Raw genomic sequence first — 25,734 nt, forward strand, 5'->3', positions numbered from 1 at the left:
ACAACTAAGACACACAATCTGGCTGCAGTGTGAACACTGTTGAAACGCTATATATGGCTTTCACAACTGATTGGCTCTGGGTTTTGCAAGGCTAATCAGTTGCTACTATGGCTGGCACAGTTTGGAGCCAGGCTCCATGAAGACACACGCATGATGATGGAATTTATCGGCCGTGAGATTAATAAAAAAAGGCTGGTGCTGTTATATACCAATGTGCAGAACATCGACCCCAGTAATCGGCCTGGCCAATAATCGGTTGATCCCTGCTCTTTTCATCTACCTCTACCTGTCCTTCATTTATATGAATTCTTACTCTCAGACCATGAACAATGTTTACTACAAACCAAGTGATCCCCCGGATGCATGCACAATTCACAGAATTGACAGCAACATTCAGATTAACACACCATTGCTCTTCTTCTGTCGACTCATATCATTAATGTAATGAACAACATTGCCATCTTATCTTAACAGATAAAGTGTTGAACAGAACTGTAAACGAGAGTGACTCAACAATTCCATGCTGTTTATTTAAACATAGCCATAAAGGGGATTGATCTGTCAAGGTTATGTCTGAAATCACATTGCAGGATTTTTTGTTTCATCCGATGTTTTTATGTACCTGTTCACATGACAAAAACAAATGTGATGCAGATTCACATACGAAAAAGGCCAAGGTCATATTTAAATAAATCTGAATTGTACTGTTTGGACTGCATGAAAAATTAAGATACATGTTTAATTATTCCCTAAAGAAAACAATGATGGCATATATATATATATATATATATATATATATATATATATATATATATATATATATATATATATATATATATATATATATATATATATATATATATATATATATATATATATATATATATATTATTTGCAGACAGAAATTTTTCAACAACAGGGGACCTTTTACTATAGCAAATATGTGTCTCGAATGAAAACATAAAAAAACGTGTTGTGCAATCTACAATCTGACTGAAGTTAAAAACAAAACCATTCAACATTAAAAAAAAAAGAAAAAGGAAAGAAATTGCCAAATCTACAATAAGCATTCATTTTCATACTTACATCAATTTCGTGAATGATGTCTTTCACTTTGCTTCATCCAACTTTCATTTTTATTACTTTTATCCTGTCTTCAAATGTTGGCTTGCTTCAAGCTCTGTGCGGCTGCACACGTCAAAATGATGTTATTTCGGCAACCACGCCCCTCCGTGCAGAATCCATGCGAATCAGAGGTTCTGCAACGCATATCTTCCAGAATTTTTTTACGATCGGACAACATGGCAGACAAACCATTACATGTGGAAGTTCGCCTTTACAATTCGTCTGAAAAGGAATACCGTGATCTAAATACTGTAAACAACTCCTGGTGAGCACCACGTTGAGAAGAGATGAGGAGTCTGTTTAAAAACGCTTGGAAGAATTTAGATAGTTTGAATCTACTAGGATTCTCTACCTCTGTTATAGTGTTGTTTGTATGCTGTAGACTCCATTTATTGTCACCTATAGAGTGGGAGAATATTGTCTGACTCAGTATTGTCTGACTGAGTATAAAGTGCTGCAAAACGCATGCCGGCCCGTTAAGTATAAACCAAGCTAGATTTTACCTGCAGGCTTGTTTTCGCCATTGTGAATTTCAGTGCAAAAAAAAAAAAAAAAATCATATTATGCAACTTGGGGAGTTTTCTTATGAGGAAGTAAGAAAGAGGGAAAGGCATTAAAGGCAAATGCATTATTTTTTTTTCCACACTGGGGGATTTTTTTGCACATGCAGGATTTGTTGTAGAGGAGTTTGACTGTACTTCATTTCTGTCGCCAAATGTATAACATTTATATAATATATAATTTAGATTGCACTCCTTACTATGTCAGATTCCATATGTCCTTCTGAGAAAGAAAACAGAGGTCTACAATGGAGCAGGTGCATCTGTTTTATTATGTTTGTGCAATGTACGAAAAACCACAAATTCATCTGTCCATGTAAATACATTTCCAAATGAAGATATTACATTTCACATATTACATATCACGAGTTTCATTCTAGTATTTTGTATATCAGTTTGATGTGTTGTTATTTGAACACACATATATATATATATATATATATATATATATATATATATATATATATATATATATATATATATATATATATATATATAATTTTTTTTTTCCAGGGAATCATTGATACTGGCACTTTATATATACACTGCCTAGTTGAATGCTGGAAAATGAATTTTAAGTGTTGTGCTACTTCAAGCATTCTAGCATAGCATAGTGCATTAATTTCACTAATTTTGAGTTAAAGCTAGAGCTACACACATTTTTATATATTTTTAGTTGAGGTATTTGTCATTAGCAATTGTTTAGCGTTTTCTTTTTCATGCTTAGTAGCTTTAAAAAACAACAACTGTATTTGAAATGTATCACATTTCTATTCGTGGCGAATCTAAATTGGCCTTTTTTTCTCCCTCTGCAGTGTGCTGGCTGAGAGAACCAACCCATAATGCACATAAAACCCATCTGCTTTGAAACCACACCTACTTCCTGTCTGTAGAGGAAGAGGCTGTGCCAGGATGTCCTCTCATCCCCCGCCTGTGCCACCAGGCCGGAGGACTATGGACACACGGCACCTGCCAAATCCTGCCACCTTACCATTGCAGCTCCAACGGGCACACACAGTAAGAGGCCTAGCTCACAATGCATTTCATGTTACCTACTCCCATATTTAACCTTTCAAACTAAACCCAAATCAGGGACTCAGGATTATTGTGCTTATGATACTAGCATGTGTGAGGGACATCTTGTAACTCCGGTCCATTGGAGAGGGCACGACCCCAGCAACTCTCACTTGTGTTTTTTTTTCTGAAACAGTTCCTCTCACAATGTTGTGGATACAGCTCAGTCTTCTCATTAGTTGTGTGAAGTTCATGTTGTCATTGTAGAGCGGATCGTTTCCGTCCACAGCCCCTAATTATAAAGATTATGTCCTAGATATCAGAGGAACAATAAGTTCTCATGTTTCCGTCTTTCTACTATTATGTTGGGGTTAGGTAAGGTTATTCTTCAACAAGGTTGCTCCTGTAGTTCATCCTTAACCCTGGTCTTCAAATATCTGAAATTGTGTTTACTCGTCACAAGGGCTGGTTAAGCAATTATTTCTGTCTGCAGCAACCACTTTGTGAACAAATCAAATTTCTTGTTTTTCATGAAACATTTGTTGCATTTCTTTCTAAAGGAAGTTGGAATGATGGACTACCACTCACATCATGCTCGCGACTACAGCTCCCACCTGGCTCAGCCTCATCGCCGTCGGCCTTCCTTGCTTTCCGAGTTCCAACCTGGAAATGAGAGGTAAGGTTATCAGGTTCAAATACTACTAATCAGTCAATATGACATTTGATAATGACATAATACGTAATTCCATTTCCAACTCATCTACTTACGGACTGTACAGTGGCCATTGTATATTCAAATTACATTACTTATTATCTAAGTTTGGGCATGATTTGAATTTGAATGTTTCTTGTTGTGTTTCCTCGATCCTTGATCAGCCTGGGAAAGTACTTCCATATCCGGGCGAATTTCTTCAAAGATTATAGATTGTCAATTCGGATTTGAAAGATACGCTTCATCACATCGTTTTTGGAACTTTTGTGGCACTCTTCATATCATTCCATAGCCTTACTCAATGTCCTGGATCTTTGTCGCCATTTCGCAGTTATTCTTTGATCAAACTAAAAGCAAGCTGAATTTCTGTTGTTAATGCTCCAAATTCTCTGTAATCACTAGTCAGAAAACCGCATTTTAATAATTTGTTTTTCACTATGCTCGCTGTTGTTTTACATCAGACAAAGTTTTGTCATTCTCTTACAATCTGTCGGAAATCACATGGTTACACATTTTGTAAATAAAAACTAAATTGTGATGATTTTCTTTCTTACTGTACCTTTAAAATAACCATTATTATTTTATATATACAAACCCAATTCCCATGAAGTGGGGATGTTGCAAGGCTCTACTATCTCTTCTAAGCTTTGCAGTCGAAGCAATAGATACATTTAGCAATAAATAAATTTAGCAGTAAATACTTCCAAATAGTATACTTTAGAGCTTTAATTTCAATAGTACCACGATACAGTGATATTTTTGCTCAAGGTTATCAGACCATCTGAATCTGATATTATCCCTGTCCATATATGTACCATAATTCCCCTAATTTTAGGGTCAAATTTAGGTATTTTCTATATGACCGTGGATAGGACGCACCAGCAGCTTTTTGATAATGTAAAAACTATTACAAAACAGAATAAATCTCAACCTGTTTGGTCCGCTACGGGCTCTACTCTAGATCAGCATGCGAGGGCCGTTAGCCCATTAGCCCAAATCTTTTGGCAGCCTCGTAGTCTCTTACCTGCTCTGCTACGACAAACCCTTTCTTCTTGAACGCTAATGCACCATTCCTGTGTGTGAACAAGGATGGACTCGGCCGCTGGTTCAGTGTGTTGGCTTCTTTTATAAAAAATAATGGGGTAACAACCTCGGCTAACATGAGCAGGTTGTTAGCTGCAACTGACGCAGCCTACTGACTGAGTCTAGCTCGTCCCATTACCTAATTACTGTAAGAATGCGCCCAATATAGAAATGTGGTTTATGGCCCCTAAGTTTTCGTTTATAGGACGCACCCACACTTTTGGCCTTTATTTTGGGGGGGGGGTTCTATATTGGGGGAGTTATGACGTGTGGAGTGTGGTTCATCTCCACTCTGTTTTGTTCATTGATCTGTTTCAACGGGTTTTATCACCACGCATAATCTCTATACTTGCCATAATCACAGCCAAGATAGTGACTCTAATGGAGCTGGTTGTTAGGTGTTGGTGTTTGTGTTGTTTTGCCCTCTTTCCTCCCCCACACTGTATCTCGTTCTCTCATCCTCCAGACAAATCCTCCCCAGGGATCAGATTATTCTGCACGCTCACGAGAGGAGGAAAGAAAATAGGGACGTAGAGAGTGGGAGGGTGGGCTTGGGCTTGATGTGATTATGTAAGTGCCAGCCATCTATGAAGATGAAAAAGAATGAGTGCGGCTGGTGGTGGTGTGGTGGTATGAGGTGTTTCACCATCTGGCCATGTACTGTAGCTACAAATGTTGATATCTTTCTTTCTTTCTTTCTTTCTTTCTTTCTTTCTTTCTTTCTTTCTTTCTTTTTCTTCATATATTTATTTTAGCTCTTGTCAGACAAGCTATGATAAACATCCTTAATTTATTTTCTCAATGTGTGCCCAGTAGGTATGGGATGAGATACAAATCCCACAAGACAAAGATATCCCATGAGACTGAGTACAAGAGAACAAGAGAATTTTTTTTTTTAATTAAATAAAATATTGAAAAAATAAACTTAGTAATTTCAAAATGATATTTTTATTGGGCAGGCTGCAATAAACTATCTGAGGTTTTTCCATATGCTGCTGCAATAACACATTATTATTATTATTTTGATTATTATTATTATTATTATTATTATTATTATTATTATTATTATTATTATTATTATTATTATTATGAGATCTCTCAGAATTGATGAACATGAACAAAATACTTCCGGAACAAAATACTTTCTTTTCATTCGCTGCTTCAAGTTGCAGCTGAACTCTTTCCTAGTTGAACATGAAAAATAAAAATCATGTTTAAAGTGCCACACATTAAAAAAAAAACATGAATGCAAATAGTGACATGCTCCCTACCAACTAATGTCACAGGGATGGAAAGATGCACGTTTGAAAGCAACCAAAATAATCAGTCGGCACAGTTACTTCATGGCATCAATGACATCCGCTATGGTTTTCTTGTAAAGTGTTGGAACAGTTGTGCGTCAAGAGTGTCAATTAGCCGCCGAAATCCACTGCTTTCCATCGTCAAAAATGGCTTCACAGTGAGCATGATGTACATACCATTATCCCAGGTTGTTTTGGTAGCTGTCACATTTGGTGGGTTCAGGGGCGATGCAAAAGCATTTCTTATTGTTGTTTGAATGTTAGAAGGCTTTTTTGAAGAGCTGGCTAGCTTCAGGTTTGGGTAGTAAACTGCAAATGCCTTTGCATGCAGTTCGTGTTATATTCAATGTATGCCATATTTCTTTTTTTGTTTGTTTACAAACTGTCTTTTTCTCATCAATGTGTTACCATCCTTTTCCTCGATTGGAAAACCAAAATGTTGCCACACAGATTATTTAAAAGTAATCGGACCATCATGCATCATTTCTCTTTTGTTCTCAATTGAGCGATTTCTTCTTTTCAATTAATGGATTGCAAACAACGGTTAGGTGCATACCGCCACCTACTGTACAAGAGTGTCCATCCATCATCCATCAGCCTAGTCGCCCTCCTTTGCACTTCTGGCTCAATAAGCCGTACCCTCCAAAAAAGTGAAAAGGAAATACATCTTGTGGCATGCCCGAGCATGAAATCTCATGTCATTCAATCTTGTGAGATCTTGTCTTGCGAGATCTCGTCCAATCCCTAGCGCCCAGTCTTGCACATTGCACAAGTTCCATAATTTTTACATTTTCAGTAGCAGTCTGTCATCTCTGCAGTGAATAGCCTTGATTATACCACTCTACCAGCACCCAACTAGACAGAAAGGATCCATGCTTCTTGGTATGTACACAAACCACTGTGGGCCTTGACCATCAATTATGGTTGCATATTCCTCTGCTCTTCAAAAGCCACTTCCATTTTGTTGCTGACATTCTTGAATTTGACTGCAGGCCAGATTTGAGACAATCTTTTGGTAAGAATTGAAGTACAGTTTAAACCCTGTCAGAAAAAAGTGCAAAATTTGTATCTTTAAGGGTCCAACGGCTTGTGACTTCGGCTGTACCCTCAAGGGAACACTTGTTGCACCCTGTAAACAGGGTACAAGTTGGGACTCCTCTGATTTGTACTTTATTTCGCCCAATATGTACCACAGGGTGCATATTATAAAGTTGGTGTCAGCCAAAACCTCCTCAACTCCATCATTTTGGTGAATTCCAATTAAAAAAACAGACAAAAAAGCTTTTCTTTTTTTCATGATGGATTACTAATGGTTTAACAAACTCTCTAGTTTTGGAGTGTCATCACAAATGATTGTTTTGGATATAGAAGGATTCTACCCGACGCCATTCATATGTCCCCATCAGGTACCAAGTCACATAGAGACTCATGTACTTTCAGGTATATTGTATATTTCTACCTTTATAGACAAATCTGTATCAAAGGATATAGATTTTTTTTTTTTTACAAAGTGTAGGCTACTGTATAGAAAAAGGATTGGAAGTCTTTATTAAAATGATTTTCCTCCTGCTCTTGGACAGTTTTAAAAGTTGTAATTACAGTACACCATTGTTGGTGCACCTGCTCATCTCTATCAGAGATGAAAATTAAGCGAATGATGTCTACATCTTTACATCATCACCCTAATACAGTGGACCCCCGGTTTACGGCGTCCCTGCCATACTTTTTTTCACTTTATAACGTGGACTTCCACCTTTTTATTACATTTTTTTCACCTTACGACATCAAAAACAACAAAATCTATTCTCAATAATGACGTGTCACTGCTTACGGCACTACAATGCTGGTCTGCTATAGGTCGGCGTCACGACTCCCTAATACTGATCTGATATTGGTCTGCGTCAAGGCGTCACTAAGATGCTGGTCTGCTATTGGTCAGTGTCACGGTTTCAAGATGGCGACATGCTAAAGATTTGAACTCGTCTGAGTATCCTATTTATTGTGCATTTTAGTGCTTAATTGAAACTTGAATTGGTTAGCCATGGGTCCCAAGATTGCTAGTAATAACAAGCTCGTCATGTCACCCAGGTAAACAAATCCTTATTGGAATAAATTTAGTTTGAAACGACCGAATATGACATTTTTACTACTAATTGATTAAAATTTGTTTAAGAGTGAACAATGTGCTTGGTTACACATGGGCTTATGTTATTTTTTTTCATTGGTTTGCACTCAGCAAGTAAGTTCATTATTTACTTTATTTATTTTAGCTTATTATTATTCGTAAGTATCAAACCTTGAAGCCTTGTTTATATACTGCTTGTTTAAAAAAAAGGCAATAAATAGACAAAATTGACCAAACATGATCAATAATCGTGATTAATAATCGTGATTTCAAGATTGACCAAAACAATCGTGATTATAGCTTTGGCCATAAACGAGCAGCCCTAATACATGGTTACATAGAAAATACCAGAATTTGACCCGGAAATTAAGGGCGCGTCCTTTACACGGGTGTGTCCTATAATTAGAGAAATACGGTAATTTAAATGCAGATTCCGCAAACTACGGGGAACATAAACTCACTGTAAATGGCAAAGAACATCAAGCTTATGAAGATAAAAGTTCAGTGTTGCATGTCTTCATCTTGGAAATCAAATAGTGGCCAAATATGCTGATATGTTGGTCTCTGACCAATTTTGATATACAGGTATATGGTTATATTGTTGTTTTAGTTTCTTGTCAATTCTCCACTTACCAGTAGTCCTGACTTTTCTTGACCTAACCCATGGTTCTTACCTTCTGTTATGCAATCTTTAGGACTAGCCCCTGATTCCTTGATAATCGGATATTCATCCCTATATTGTGTAACTGGTCTGCCTCAGCTCTACTCAGCGTTAATGAGATGTTGCTCTCTTGCTGGGACTGTAATTGTTTTTATGGAGTGAGCATAAACACATCACACTATTTTTATTTATTTTTTTGCCAACACAAAATGTATAGTAAATTAATGTTTTATTCAAGTGAAAAATATGAATACAATTTTATGGATGAATATTTTATAGTTAAGTATTAATATGTATGTGTGTTTTTTGCATATCTTGGAAGATCCCGAGCCTGCTTGGAGAATGCCAATTACCGTATTTTTCGGACTATTAACCACAACTTTTCCCTCATGATTTGAGCCCTTGCGGCTTATAGTCCAGTGCAGCTTATCTGTTGTTTTTATTTATTTTTTTAACTGTATTGTAGGAACCGAATGGTGCTTGATTTGGTGTATTGTATGGGGCAATACACCCTCATGGACTGTTTTGTGAGGGGAGTGTTTGCACTGGGGCATCGTTTAGGTGACACACTTCTGTTTTACGGTCCATCTGCAAAATGACTGCACTCATCACAAGATCACTTGGCATAATAAAAATGTTGCCGAACGACATTAGTCAAATCCTTGAATCACCCATGTCCATACTTGAGTTGTTTATGGACTGTCACTGTTAGTTTAATTTGTAACTGTTAATGTTAGTTTACTAGCTATAATGAAGACTATGCAATCTCAAGAAATGTTACTAGGGTTTTAATTCAGCTTATATGAAGGTCCCATGCCGTCAAAATCCATTTATTTCTACCTATATCATCTATCTTTTTGACATCTTTGCAGTTTTTTGTCTGCCTGCGATCATCTTTGATTGGTATAGGTCAACAAAAGCCAACGGCGTTGTTGTGACGTGGATTACAAACTGACAATTGGACTACCTGACCATTTTGTGATTGGTGTGATGCATACACACCGATCAGCCATGGCTGTACAATCCAGCCCCAATTCCAATGACAGCTCACTCATTTCAGCAGTAAGACTGCCTTTTATTCCCAGAACTAAAGACCAACAAAAGACTTGGAAAATAGCATCCAAAAGAGCATTTCCAAACTAAATTATCTTGCAAACTCAGTAAAAAAAAACATCAGATATTATTTAAACATTTAAAATAAATGTAGCATGGTATACATAAACAAAAACTGCATCACCACTAAACTCTTCAAAGTCAAATAATCTGTTAGAAAGTAGTGCGGTCAAGAAATTAAAAAAAAAATGCAAGAATGATTTATTGAGTAATTGATTCATCTAATTAAAATCTTTTTAATCTCAACTAAAATTTTCTGAGAAAAATAACCCCTTTTTTTCTTTTCTCTCATTAAGACAATTGTATTATTATGGCAGCGGATAAAAAGAATGAACAACAATTCAGTAATTTATCTTCTTTAACAAATGCAGTTGTAATCATTTACTTTTTATTCTGCTGTATTTAACACTAGTGTCAAGTGCTGGCTGCAAACTTTAGTTATGACAAGGCATGGGAAAATGGTATTGAAATTACAGCTCTAAAATATATCATTTTATTTTTTTGTAGATAGCCATTTTTCTAGATTATGTAAACAGTTTCATTTTTAAACAAAATATATAATACGACATTTCTTACAATAACAAACCTTTACCATCCACAGTAATATTAAAAAATACATATACATGCACAATATATTGAATTTTTTTGTAGTCCATTGTTTGTTAGGCGCTGGTCTACATCTATCTGCGCACATTCTATATGTTTTGTCTTTTATTGTACTTACACTTACAAATAATACCATGTCTGTGGTTCTTCCGTTACACTGCAATTAAAATACAGTAATATAGGATTAACACGACAACTAAGCCATTTATTATCCCACATATGAGAGTAACGCAGAGGATGAGATCGCAATAACCACTCATGCCCACTGGATGGCATTATTACGCAACATGATATTCAACGAATGTCAGTTCAAGTTCTCATTCTAAGTTCCTGCCCTAGAGCTTTAGAAAATGGTTTCCTTTTTAAATTTCAGCTGTCACATACACTACAAGTGAAACAAGGTATTGCTGAGGTTGAATTTACTACACAAAAAGTCTTTAATTCAGGAATTTAAAGAATTCTATGCTGGCCAAGAGCCAATCAGAGGAAGGCAAATTGAGTGCAGGCCAATGTTTGCTTGAAAGAGTGACCATCGGCAGTACAAACGCATCCCAGAATCCTCTATTAGCAAGATATTTCTTCATGTAAAACATATTAAAAAGCAAAATAACAACAACAAAAACAAATCTCTTAATTTTAAACATTACTTTTAGCTTTTGTTCAGTGCAATGTACAGTATGAGTTTTGGTTTTTGCAACCAGAAGCAAAAAAGGGAGCAACTACAAATACATCTCTGGTAAAGTCAACCCTGTTATAGCTGTGAATGTTCAGCAATTGAACCAACCCGTTTGATTCACTCAACTGAACATTTTTCTCCACTTCTTGGTGCTGCTGTAAACTGACTTTTGTCTCATCGACTGGAGGTTGATTACAGTTTGTACTGTAAAAATGCAGAAACATAACGGATAATCATACAAGACATGGATTATAATTAAGTAAGCAAAAAAGGGTTTGGCGGAACAATGAACGTAAGAAAATTGTATGTTCGCCATTTTTAATTCGACGTTTTTTTGGGGCATTCCTGTCGATCCATCGTCACCCACTCGGTGACGGAATGATTGACAGTCCGTCAATGCTGATGAAGTGTCCACCTCTGTATACACCTATATAATCATTGTAATTCTTGTAAATGACATAACATTATTTATTTCACATTGGAATTAATGTTATTCAACCACAGATAATGTGGAAAAATGTGGTCTGATGTGAGTTATGTGGTTATAAGTCGACCCCCTTATATGGGAGTTGAAAATGAAGGGAAAAAAACTCAACTTGGACAAATCTCATATCTACCATGCACACTTGCTTATTATCATAGATATCTTGTAAAAATAGGTATCTGTACATAACCTACTCAGTGTTCATACTCCTGCTCTGTTACTTCTGTGCTGTTTGTACCTTGTTTTTTCTTTTTTTCTTTTTGGTCTTGGTGGTTATTTTTACGACATTTGCGACAAAGTAAGAATTTCATTGTACGGAGAAACTTGTTTCTACTCTGTGCACATGACAGTAAACACTTTGACTAAGTTTGACCAATTTGACTAAGTTGACTTTATTGAAGGTGTGGTCTTTTTTTTTTTTAAGTTACATTTACCATTCATTGGACCAACTACTCTCACATGCTGTTTTATTTTCACATCTTCCTTCTGTTCCTGAATTTGCCTTCTCACAACAGGAGCCAATCGGATTTTGCCTAACACAATAACAGCCAATTGCCCATTTCAGCCTGTGACTGACTTCTGTTTTGCAACCCCCAACAAGTCAAGCACAAGAAGCCAGATTCGTAAATACAGATCTATTCTGCATATAGAAAGTAGAAAGTTCGAGATTAATAATTAGGTTTAAAAAACACATTAAAATATGACTGTAATTAATTGTTTGCAATTGTTCTGTTTTTGATACCCCTATTTGTAAGATCACTTTTGGATTTATTTCATGCATATGTTTGTCCTTCCTTAGTTTACAGAAAATTCCATTTTTTTTATTTTCCATGATTTTGTTATTGCAGAGGACAAGAGCAGCACATCCGCTATGAACACATCTACTTACCGGAGCCTAGCAGCCATTCAGAGATGGAGTTTGGAGAGATCAAACGGCCTCGTTTGGAGATGGGGCCAGATTCTCTAATTAGACCCTCATCCCATCGGCCACAGTTACCTCATGGAGGGCCTGAAGATCTGGCTAAGGTCAGTAGTCTCTGGAAAATAACATGTATGTATGTGTAAAAAAAAAAAAAAATCCGTCCATATAGCTTTGTTTATTGGGAAAAGAAATGCTGCTAATCGACAGTACTTTGTGTAGCCAAATTCTATTCAATCAGAAGAACGTCCATCTCAACATCATCGACATCAGCGTCCTTGGTGGAAAATGTGCCTTGGACATACTGTTATTTGCAAACAAAGGGCCGACCTTACAACCAATCTGTTTGAGTACTTTGAAGTTGCGCTGTAGTCAGGCTTGCAACAACAAGCACGCAGCTAGCACCCGGAAAACGGTTACAACCAACATAGTTTTAAGGGGATGAGGATCCACTTTTATACTCAAACAAAAGTTGCACATTTGACATGAGAGCATGTTTGGTGCAGAATGATGACGTAAAACACACACACAAATGCGAATCTAGAGAAAAAAATGACAGGCAGGTATGAAGATACGGCAAACCGGAGACATTTACCGCCCGTTTGCAAGAACCCCGGCTTCGTGCAGACCAGTGGTAGGTAACTGGTCCGAGAGAGCCGCTATCTTGCATGTATTTGATGTCTCCCTTTCTTAACACACCTGATTCAAATGATCAGAATCGTTATCAAGGTTCTGCTCAGCTTGCTGATAAAGTGATTATTTGAATCAGATGTGATGTGAGGAGAGAGACATCAAAAACATCCAGGTATGTGGCTCTCTTGAAATGGGGTTGCCTAACCCTTGTTAGGCTATGCCTGAAGCACACCTCAAATTTGTATAACGTGGACGTGTGGACTCCACCGGCTCTACTTATACTTAAGATTTTATTCTGAATTAAATAAGTCCAAAATAAACTTTTACTGTGCTTATGCCTGATTCCATGCCATTGGGTGTGTACCTTACTGTACTAGAATGCAGATTAGAGGTCCTCACCTAAGGAAAATAACTCGCACAACACCATGAAAATAAATGTAAAATGTTGAAATTAGGTGGAGGCTGGATACCTAGCTGTTTCTTTCTATTCATCTAACTGGCCCCATTTTTTTTTTTCATTTTTTCTCAAAAAACATTAAAAAAGCAGTCCAAATAGTGTCTGCACTGATAGTCGCTTGCAGTGAATATCAAGATTATTGCTGTAATAGTCAGATCTTTGATTGACTCAATAAAATGTTTTTTTTTTGTTTAGTCTCTGTGCATCCACAGTGTTGCCCTAGATCACAGGTGTCAAACTCAAGGCCCGGGGGTCAGATCCAGCCCACCACATTATTTGATGTGGCCCGTGAAATGATGATTCAACTTCAAGTTTCTGGCTAAAATACCGAACTTACAAGTTGTCTTCAACTTTTAAAAGCTTTGGGGGAAAAAACAACAACCATTTTTCCCCCCCAATCTCTCTTTTGAACAGTTTTTACTGACCTTTGATTTCAAAATTAGCTTAGTGACTGATGGACGTCAAAACGTATTTGACTTAAGAGATGTTCTGGTCCTCTGACAGATAATAAATCTACAATGTGGCCTACGATAAAAATGAGTTTGATACCCCTGCCCTACATCATTGCAGTCAATCTGCGCTTATACTTAAAAGTGCAGAAAAGTCATGGGGGTGATTGGTCTGGCTTGAGAGCTTTCAAGTCACTGTATAGGTTTTAAGCATACTCACCGGCACAGTATATTTGATGAGACTTGTTTTAGAAACCCATAAAGAAGGACAAGGGAAAACTAACTTGGCAGTTTAAATCCATTGATAGCTCAATGATGTGGCATATATTGTTATACTTACAGTACGATGTGTTTGGGCGGAATGCAATTATTGTCCTGCTGAGACAAATGGACAGTTGACACAAACAAATAGGGTCGGTTTCAGGAGGTTACAGGTGGTAGTGCAGGTATATCAGGAAACAAATAAAAAACAGTCTCATGGTACAGCATGTAGTACTACATCACCTCATTATGTTGACAGCTCAAAAATGGCCAAGGTGCCACTGCACAGAGTATTATTTTATAGTTATAAGTTGGATTAAACTTTTTGTTTCAGTGAATCAGATGCCATTGATTTGCTCATGTTTATTAACACACTGCTTAATAGAAGGAAAGAAAATTAATTTTCTCTGGCGTGTTGCTTTACTATATGAACTATTTCTAATATCAGATATGTCCGTGTGGTTATTAGCAGTACTTGCAAAGGCCACCCCACTCTAGGGATACACCCATAACAAGGACAATTTTAAATCTATCATTTTCTGCCATTTTCACACAGGGCACTGGACTATTGATACACAGCCAAAATTTTATTTAAAAAAAATATATATATATTTTATCGCAAAAATTGACGTTAATGCAAACTTCAATAGTTTTCCTCATTTAACCTCTTTAACCTGCTTAAATTAGTAGTTTAACAGCTTTCAGTGTATTGATAGCATGAGCTAAGTTTTTGTCAGATTTGTAAATGTTTTCAATTTTTTCAATAAACATAGAAATGATTGCAGAAGTTAAACTGTTTTTGGTTAAAAATATATATTTTATGAACTTCATTATAGATGTATAAATTTGCATACGTATGACAGCAAGAAATGCTTCTTGCTATATTGAAAATATAAAAAAAAACATCAAAGGGTCTGCCTTCCTCATTTAACCTCTTTAACCTGCTTAAATTAGTAGTTATCCTGATTTCAGTGTATTGATAGCACGATCCAAGTTTCTGTCAGATTTGTAAATGTTAATCTACATCAGAGAAATTGCAATTCCATCTTTTTCACAAATCATTTTACCCTATTTTGGACTATAAGAGAATTTGCCTCTGGAGTGAGCTTTGTGCACCCACTCCAAGGCTACATACTCGCAATAATAATGTTGTCCAATTTGAAGTTGAAAATACATTTTCCTTGAAACTGATTTTAATTTCTTGGATAGAAGCATAAGATTCAAGTCCAATATTTTTCTTCCCTTTATCTATTTCTTTCATAGTATCGTTTTTTTTCCCCCCATCAAAACAACAGATGGTAAAACACTACGAGAAACCATTAAAACTGATTCAGTGTTATTGTATTACAAGCTCTGCACACACTGTAGTGGAAAGTGTAGTGGATGCTAAAGCCCAAGGAGCTGGGAACATTAATTAATTAATAATAGGCATGACCTAAATTCCAAAAGGCTGGGGATGAAACTGTAGATCAAAACATCCCACATGCACAATACTACAGAACTGTTAATTGTGTGGTTTTCCTAACGTTTTAAAGTTATATGCAGAGCCTGAACTTGAATCACATGTACCAGCAAATGTAGTAAAAATGTTTTCTGTAATGTTTGGAGCCTTTGGTAATTACTCTCAGAGCAATGTACAGTCTGATGTCATTACATAAGTACTGTCAAATACGATCACTCCTTGAAGTGCACCAAATGATGATAGACTAGCGGGGGATGTGCAGCACAAGTAAGACAAGCGTCAAGGAAATAAAAAGGGAGATGTGCCACAGTGCAGTGTAGACTTAACCCCCCCAAATGTACAATGAATCACCATTTCAACATTTTTGCAACGCTAATTTGATGCTAAAGCCATCATCCCGGACTGCCCGTGTGTACAAAATTTCTATTTTTTTCCCACTTTTATAATGTTTTTCACCTAACCTTGTTCCTTTTTATAGGATCGTGGAAATGCCATGGGGAAGTTAGAGCCAATCTCCCCTGTGAGCCCTGTACACATGGACCCTGATTTGGATTTGGTGCCAGCTCGATTTTCCAAGGAAGAACTAATTCAGAACATGGACCGTGTGGATAGGGAGATCACTATGGTGGAACAGCAGATCTGCAAGCTCCGCAAAAAACAGGTTTGCATGAATTTAGCCTTCTGTTAGTGTCAGGACTATATTGACTCTTAAGGATCCTTATTTCAGTCAAAATAACATTTTTGAGGCTGAAACTACATCAAGTATCCAGCATATTTTGAGACAGGTTGCAAGAGATGTTTGTGGATGATTTATAAATGCATATATTGTACTTTACTAAGTCATTTTGAGTCTAATGAAAAGGAATGGGGGCAGCTTGGCGCACAGTGAATAGCACGTCCGCCTTACAGTTAAAGGGACTCGAGTTCAAATCCGTCTCCCCCCCACCTTCCTGTGTGGAGTTTGCATGTTCTCCCTGAGCCCGCACGGGTTCGTCTCTCTGGGCACTCTGGCTTCCTCCCTCACTCAAAAAACATGCATGGCAGGTGAATTGGACATACTACATTATCCTTGATTGATATAATTGGGTGCATGAATGGTTGCATGTTTCTGTGTGCCCTGCAATTGACTGGCAACCAGTTCAGGGTGTCCGCAGCCTACTGCCCAAAGCCAGCTGGGAGGAGGTACCAGCAAGCCTGCGACCCTTGTGAGGATAAGTGGCTCTAGAAAATGGATGGATGGATGGATGAAAAGGAATGAATGGATGAACCCCGATCTGTCAGGGACTCAACAACTTGTATGTATGTGATGTGACGATTTCTTTCTTTTTTTTTTTTTTTTTGCGAGACGAAATGCTTGAGCAAAAATATCTGGCACCGGTTCTAAAAGTGGCTCTGAATACTTAAATAATGATTGAATTTAACATGTGAAATGTGCATGAACCCTGTCTTCCAATTATTGACTATTGTGACATTTAGGTGGCATGCCTTATTATATACAATATTTTCTGAAGTGTTATTTGTGTGTAGTCAAGCTCTGTTGCTCAGTAATGATAATGCCACAAGTCCATATAGTCCTCCAGGTAGCTTCATGCCTTTCTGTTTCTCTTCACTTTTTATTTAGAAGAGAAGTTGGCTAAAAATACATACAGCTATAAATAACATTTTCCCCAGGGTCGGAGTTGGATTATGGCTGAGGTTTTGGGACTGCTAAAGCACTCACATCCCTTCCACCCAGTCTTCCTTTTGGCTGCCTGCCATATTTAGTAGAGAAACAGTAGGTCGGCTTTGGCATGCCAACATATTTGTACACTAGGTCTTATTTTACACTTGGTGCAAAACGTAGTGCAGTTAGCCCAGTCGCCAGGTTTAAACATTTCACTGCGCCCACGGCCCACCTAGACATATTTAAAATGTATACTTGTCGTTTTAGTAGCTTATTACTCAGGCCCTAAGAGTTGCTGACAGGTGGATTTTTAGTCAGCTTATTCTACACAGGATTTGAAAGACAACACTAAAAGACTACACACATGAAAAGCACTGATGACTTTGACCCTGCTAGCTTATTGTTGTCATGGACACGCAGCTTCGAAGGGGCTTGCCGTATTGACCTACTCATACTCTATCTATGAGCTTGAGCTTGTTGATAGCCGAAAACTGTTACTAAGGTAAAACAATTTCTCACTGCACTCTGAATGTGTCGAAATACAAGAATCTCAATCTGCTTTATTTTTTAGCGGACAATGCTCAAATTTATCAGTATGGATACTTGCAAATTAGGGAGCGCCTAATGGACACTGTAATGTAACGTACAATTGAAGTCAGCTAGTCTTTGGGAGAGGGTGCATAATATTAGAGTGGGTAATCTTCTTTTGAAATTACAGTATTTGATTACCAAGATTCATTGCTTTTAGTCGGTTCGTATAGCAGGACAACTGTACATTTTACCCCCGGAAGGAGGCAGGTTTTATGTTTTTGTATTGTTTTCATGTCAGGGGTCATATTTGTGTGTGTGTGTTTGTTACAGCAACAGCTGGAGGAAGAGGCTGCCAAACCTCACGAGCCTGAGCGGCCTATTTCCCCTCCACCCAGCGAGGCCAAGCACCGCAGCTTGGTGCAGATCATCTATGATGAGAACAGGGTCAGTGGAATAAACATCGCCGTTACTTAACACCAAAAGTGAGAGTAGGCTGGATTGGTTTTGTCTGTGTGTGTGTGTGTGTGTGTGTGTGTGTGTGTGTGTGTGTGTGTGTGTCTACTTATATGCATTACCAATATATGCAAGTTTGGCTACACCAGTGCTTCTCAATTATATTTTGCAAAGCCCCTACATGGAAACAGACACTGAAAAAGTTGAATAACCCATTATCATGCCGCCGTCGATAAGAACTACAACACATGCTTTTTTTTTTTTTATCAAGTGTTTTTCACTCATTCTATGTGATGGTACCATGGTTCCTTACAATCCCTTCCCGACACTTTTCTATTAATTTTATTACTGTCATTTTCCTTTTGCCATGTCTTTTTTCATTTGTTATACTAAAACGCAGCATTTCAACACCAGAGATAAGCATGCAATGTTCTCATGCACTTTTTATCGACTTGCGCCTTGTGGGGTCCCCCATTAATGACCACTTTGAATCTGTTTTAAAGGTGTGATTTTACTTAATGCGGCTCTAGGATGGCTGCCTTGCAGTTGAGGGACCCAAATTCAATTCCATCTGGCTCCAGCCTTTCTGTGTGGAGTTCACATGTTCTCTCCAGCTTCCTCCCAAATGCCAACAACATCCATGGCAGGTGTATAGGACACACTAAATTGTCCTTAGGTTTGGTTGGGTGCATCTAAATTGTCCTTAGGTTTGGTTGGGTGCATGAATGGTTGTTCATCCCAGTGTTCCCTGCACTTGGCTGGCAACCAGTTCAGGGTACCCCCCCAGCAAGACGGCGATCCTTGTGAGGAGAAAGTGGCTGACTGCATGGAAGATTTAACATATTATATGAAGTCATTAATGTATTGAGACATTTTTTTATATATTTTTTTCGTGATATTATTTGCATTACATGTTTATTTGTTGTATGTTTCTCTCTGTGGAGAAAAACACTATAAATCAATTTTTCCCATTAACAACCATTAGGTATTTTTTGTACTTTTATAGTGTTTTCATGTGCCATTTTCTTAAAGGCATTTTCTTTTACTATTCATTAACTGCCGTGGTAGTCTAAATAATGCAGTTTTAGTGGTTGCGGCATATAAACTGAAGGTCAGCTCGATTCAGATACTCGTTAGATGATAGGCACAAAGAATATGCATTCAATTATTCTACATTTCTTTGTTTTTGTTTTGTTTTTTTATTTTTATAAAACGAAGACAGTTTTTTGGTTGAAGAATTTTTGTCACTGGCAGGTCAGCAGCTTCATGTTATTCTCTGTGCTCTCGGTCCACCTAGTGGCTGCACCTTTAATTTACTGTACACGTTTTACATTAAACACACAAAGTAAATGATCATTTTCTTTAAACCTTTAAACTTAGAAAGAGGCCTTGAATAATGTTAGTTTTCTCTACTTGAGGATACAGTTGTTTAGGGTGTCTCGTTATAATTTGAAACACATTGGATAACTAATTATTACTTGAGCCTATTAAAAAAAAGGAGAGCTTATACAAGTTCTGCTTGGCTTACACCTTATGATTTTAAATCTCAAACCAATAACAGAAGGGTTTTTTAGAGTTTTGTTTGAGTCACAGGATTGTCACAGGATGTCATCTGGATTGTTTCGTTTCTTTTTTTTTTTTTTTTTTTTGATGAGTCTTTTACTTGGCCTTTTACTTGTTTGGAAGGTTCCACTACCAAATGCGAGGGGGTTTCATCTCAACCCCTGAATATTCTGTCCCTGAAGTTGTATCAGAAATTTACAGCATCTGCCGCGACTAGTGTGGTGTGAAGACTGAAGTTGGAATGGCCAAAATGTACAACTGATGTTGTGCATGTACAGTATTAGGGATGCAGCCGGTACATTTTTAGTAATGTTAATCTTCCTATTTTCCCATGAATTAATTGAATCATTGGGTAATGATTGATTTTTGCAGTATAAAACCAAACAAAATGTGCATGTGAGGTGCCGGTATTTTTTTTTTTTTTTTTTTACTGAGGGTCCTTTACATTCCACGTTGTAATACCTTAATACTTGTTGTAATGTTCAGTGTGTGTGACATTCAACAGTGTGGCCTGTCTTGGTGAGTGACGTGGCATTTAGCAAATGAGAGTGTGGAATTGGCTATGACACGCTCAGGCTAGCGGCTTGCTTTTAATGGGCTAACCGTTAGCCAGGGTTAGGGTTATGGGCCTGTGCCTTGAGTGCTTAGGTAGTAGTTGTGGCCATAGCAGCAACAAAGTAGGAATGAACTTATTACATGTCTATTTTGTTACCGTATAGGGATGTTTCCTGCTACATTTATTTTTTAGCCCATTAACAGTATACTCACCAGTTGACTCAACTTGTCACTTAGTGAGTATCCAATGAAAGTGTATGTAAAATATTGAGTAAAACTGTAAATGCAGGACAGCATTTTATTATGTATTGTTGTGTGACAGAAAATATGACGCTTTTATTTTTTTAAATGTACTCAGGCCGGTTGGTGGGAGGGGGTCGACGAGAGAAAGGTTGACGTTCACATGTCGTGGCAGGTCTTTGTTTTTACCTTACCTTAGCTCACCTCACCTCACTTTTAAAATGTCTCCCATTGAGTGTGAACTTTTCTTTCTTTGTTATCTGTGACGTGAGTATTACACTCAGAGCTTTTTCCAATATTTATATAATTACCGGTAGCCACCAATGGGCCCCGACAGAAATGTTTGGAGTTCAAACTGCATTTACAAGACGCAAGCAAAAACCAACAACAGATATTAACAAATGTCAAGGTAACTATATGGATATGACCCACAACCTGATAGGAAAAAATGTTTTTCCTCCGGAAGGTAGACCTTTAGAGAACCACTACACCATCCAGAGCAGGAGTGTCAAAGTAGTTTAAGCTTAGTAGTTTAAATATATTCCCAAGTGGGCCAGACCCATAAAATCATGGTATACATTTATATAACTTGAAAACAAAAACTTCAAATTTAACCATGAACCATGGTCATGACAACGATCTAATTGTCATCTTCATGATCCTTACCACAGAAGTAGGCTTACAGGAACCAGCGTTTATGTAAACAAAGACGTGTCCCTTTTTTTCTTGGTTGACGTTGTTCAAAACAAAATTGACGAAGTTGTTAATGTTTGTAAGTCGTCCAGTTTTGTTGAATAAAAGAGTAGCTGGACAATTATTAATATTTTGAGGTAAAAAAACAAAAACAAAAAAAATGATCCATCCAAATGGCGCACAATGATTGGAATGTATGCGTCCCCAGGCAAAAATTATGCATCAGAGACAGGAGGACGCGGGCAAATGGGAGAACTCACACTGTCTATAATTAAAAATATTGTAAAATAAATTAAATTAAAATATAAATTATATAAAATATAAATTAAATAAAATTAAAATTTAAAATTTGTCAACAAAACTATAGTTATTCTAGTTCAATAATCCGTTTTGCATTGTTGTTGTTTATTGCAGAGCATCCAAAATCATTTCAAAGTCTACACACAATTATATAAAAAAAAAAAAAAATCGTGCTATGTAAAATAATTCCATCATGGAAATACAACAGATCAAATAAATAATTAAAAGCCACAGGATTAATGTTGGTAACCTTATAATTTATACTGGATATAATAATCTAGTATCATAGGCAATTGGAGGAATCATGATTTATTTTCCGTTTACTCAAAACTTGACATGGCAAGCCCCAGTCAGATAATTTCATGCAATAGTGTGGTGTATAATGTGCAACAGAAACAGGTGGTTGTTTTTTTTTTTGTTTTTTTTTTTTTTTTTACACAAGAGTGCGAGAGAAGTGAGTGCTACTTTCTCCCTTTTCTCGGGACATTGCCAAGTACCATTTCTCATCACTGGTGTCCTGACTTTGACACTAAACTTGAAAGTACTGGGTTGATTTCAGTAAAATAAAAGGCAAAAAATATTTGTTTCAGAGTGATAACTGTTGTAGCTGTACATATTTTTTCTATCAGTCATCTGATATCTCTATGAGATTGACAAAGCCCTTATAAAACCACCCCCCGCCTGCTGTTTTTGCTCGACTCTTTTGACTCCCACGAGCTCTTCGCCCGCTAGTTACCTCTCTCTCTCTGCTCAGGAAAAGTGATCTTTTTCTTCTTCCCTGTCTGGGTAGTGATGGGCTTGGGCAAGTTATTGCCCACCGTGGGCTAAAAGCTCTAATAATAGTCAATGTATCAATTCCTCCATCAATGCATCCAGTCACCCAGCCGGCTCTAGTGGAGTCTTCACGTTCAAGTGAGCGTGCTCACTGTGTTGTCATGGTGATGACTGAGGTGCAGGCAGCCGGCTAATCTAGTACTTCTGGTTGTGTTCTCTTACCAGAAAAAGGCAGAAGAGGCACACAGGATACTGGAGGGACTTGGACCCAGGGTAGAACTGGTAAGTAACTAAATATCTGTCATATTTCATTTTTCATATCAGTTTCTTGCTCTTTTGTATTTTTTTTGTTTGTAATTGGGGCACAAGCGTTAAGCTGTTTTGTACAGGAACCCTCCAAGTCTATGACACAAGCTTCATTAATCAATAAAATTCAAAACAAAATCCAGTAGAGCCTCCATGTGACACATTTTAAAAATGGAATATCTTTTGTTCATATTTAATTATTGCACTTTAATCCTCCACATTGCATTGTCAAATGTCAAAAATGTACAGTTCAATCATCTGTCTTAACTGCGGTGGTGAATTTATTTATGAAGAAATAGCACATTAACTAGGTTACTTCCATTAATTAGAGCTGTGTCCTCGCTTGCTATTTAAAGAACAGTTCGCAAATTATTAAGTCCCACACATATCTATCACAAGGCAAGAGATCGAGCTTGACATATTGTGCTGTTCTCCTGCCGCTGCAGAACTGAACATAGAATGAAAGTGTTCTGTTTGCTTTCCAGCCACTGTACAATCAGCCTTCTGATACCAAGCAGTACCATGAAAACATCAAAATGTAAGTCATTCCTTGTGCTTATGCCTGCAGACCTTTTCATGACTAAATGATTAAAGTCATTCTAATGAATTAATTACAATAAAAATGCCAGAATCTGGTTTTCTTTGTTTGAAATGTTGACTACTTTACATTTTCTCACATATTTAGATTAATAATTTATGGGTTAGGTATAGAATAGATTCAGCTATATATGAAGTGCTCTTTCCTAAAAGAAGATAAAAGCTGAATTTGAAAATGTTTGCTTTTGCTATGACGGAGTCTATAGATGCTTGTTAAACATGTTCAGACTGAGCCAGTAATTTTTTGTAGATTAAATGAATGTCTAAAAAATGTTCAGGTCTCTATACATATTTTATATATACCGTATTTCTCGGACTATAAGCCGCGACTTTTTCCTCATGATTTGAGCCCTGCGGTTTATAGTCCAGTGCGGCTTATCCGCAATTTTTTTTTCCACCGGTCAAGCAAATGTGTATATCTGTTCAAGGAGTCAGTTTATGAAACAACTCGGAAATAGAATTTAAAGATGTGAATCAAGGGCTGTGCTCAAAAAAGTTTGAAAATATACTATTAAAAATATTTTAAAAATGTCTAAATTGAACAATATCTTGTATAAAAGTTTGTGACGTGTAGATTTGATATACGGTATACATTATATATGATTGTATATGATATGATTATATATGATAATATGATTGGATATATTATTTATGTGCTGTGTGTGCAATGTTCACTAAATTAATCTATCAATTAAACAATGGGAGACAGAATGCTATTAACGTGTTGACTTCAAGTTTGAACTGCTATTTAACTTATTCTATTGGTGATATGTAGGTAATATCGATCGATTTTCTATAAATATAATGTTGGGACTAAACATACAGGCAAGTTCAGTCTGTTAAAGAGAGGATGTTGCAGCTGGTAGAGAATGGAAAAAAAAAACCTTTCATATACCACCTTTTTGCATAAATATCTGATGTTACCTGCCGCTTATAGTCCAGTGCGCCTTATCCGTGGCAAAAGATGTTTTTTTTGCTCAATTTTTGCTGCTGCTGCTTATATACCGGTGGGGCTTATAGTCCGGAAAATATGGTACAGTGGGCCCCCGTGTTACAGACTTAATCCGTTCAGCAGCTAGGCTCGTAACTCGAATTGGCCGTATGACGGGCAATCCAAACCTATGTTAATTAGTGAATGTGTGCAACGCGTGCAAAAACCTTAGGTAAAAACATCACGACTTTATACACATATTAAAAATTAGTAACATAATCTACTTTACAGTTAAATTAAGTAACATAAATACACAAAGGAAAAATGACATTTACCTTTGGGGCGACGTGACTTGAGCTGGGTGGAGGCGGAGGGGAGCAGAGACCAACCCGCAAAATTTATTTTATTTTTTTCTTAAACGAGAACTTTTCTTAAACGAGAACTTATCACCGGCAATTTCCTTCTCTTTAATCCATAATAGAAGGAGCCTCTCCATTTTGTTGTTGACCGAGGTCTGTCCCCTGGCAAGGAACGTCTAGCCCTTAGAAGACTTGCTTGCTTTCATAGCTTCCTTGTTATTGAGAATTGTACCTATTGTCGAGCGGTTACGGCCATACTCACAAGCAAGGTTAACTATGCGTGCACCCCCTTCATATTTTTTTATTATCCCCTGCTTCGTTTCTATTGTCATCATCCTCTTACTTCTTCCTTCACCGCCACTTGCATTTTTAGAAGCCATGTCTAACAGATAAAGTTTGCAAAGTCTTCAAAACACACCGACCAGCTCGTGCCATAAAGCTAGATCAGGGCGTTCGGCCAATAGCATATCGGCATTTCTGTGATTGGCTTGACGCCGGCCAATAGCATATCCGCATCTCCGTGACTGAGACCGTGACTGTGACCTTAATCGACCAATAGCATATCGGCATTTCCGTGACACACGAGAAAAGTTGTTTTTGTTGATGCAGCAAAGCGAAAGAAATAGTGCGGACACACTGACCGGCATGTTGGATGGTTTGTAAGACGAAAGGTTTGTGTGTAAGAGGGGGACAATAAAATGCCGCGGTCAACGTCGTAAGATGAAAAATACGTAAAACGGGGGTTCGTAAACCAGGGGACCACTGTATTTTGTTTTCTCAGAATAAAGTCGTTTCAAAGCATTTTGGAAAATAAAAATTTAATGTATTGTAATTTTTATGTTAAAAAAGTAATAAATAAATAAATAAACAATATGTATGTATGTGTATATATATATATATATATATATATATATATATATATATATATATATATATACACACACATGTGTGTATAAAAAATCTATAATATAATATCTTTCTCCCTGCTGTTGCGGATAGCAATGCATTCATAAAACAATGCTTCTCCAATTATATAAAAAAATATACAGTCGGCCCCCGGCTTACGAGCACCCTGATTTACGAACAATTCGCCTTACGAGCGTGGATCAGGGAGATTTTTGTCCTCCG

General features: G+C 37.1%; 1 protein-coding gene across 3 annotated transcripts in view; it reads left to right on the top strand.

The window, feature by feature from the left end:
- The window catches only part of ncor2 (nuclear receptor corepressor 2), a 93,006-nt gene that overhangs the window by 23,100 nt on the left and 44,172 nt on the right, over window positions 1–25,734 (top strand). For all 3 annotated transcript variants that reach the window (XM_088402758.1, XM_088402681.1, XM_088402839.1), the window contains exons 2-8: window positions 2,501–2,702; window positions 3,260–3,375; window positions 12,309–12,486; window positions 16,120–16,302; window positions 18,166–18,279; window positions 22,639–22,695; window positions 23,205–23,257. In XM_088402758.1, coding sequence (XP_088258884.1) covers window positions 2,598–2,702; window positions 3,260–3,375; window positions 12,309–12,486; window positions 16,120–16,302; window positions 18,166–18,279; window positions 22,639–22,695; window positions 23,205–23,257 — 806 coding nt within the window. In that variant the 5' untranslated portion in view covers window positions 2,501–2,597. The remainder of the gene's footprint in view (window positions 1–2,500; window positions 2,703–3,259; window positions 3,376–12,308; window positions 12,487–16,119; window positions 16,303–18,165; window positions 18,280–22,638; window positions 22,696–23,204; window positions 23,258–25,734) is intronic.

Source organism: Hippichthys cyanospilos, chromosome 1 (genome assembly GCF_059441005.1).
Source record: "Hippichthys cyanospilos isolate Australia breed blue-spotted pipefish chromosome 1, RoL_Hcya_1.0, whole genome shotgun sequence".
In the NCBI taxonomy this organism is placed as follows: domain Eukaryota; kingdom Metazoa; phylum Chordata; class Actinopteri; order Syngnathiformes; family Syngnathidae; genus Hippichthys; species Hippichthys cyanospilos.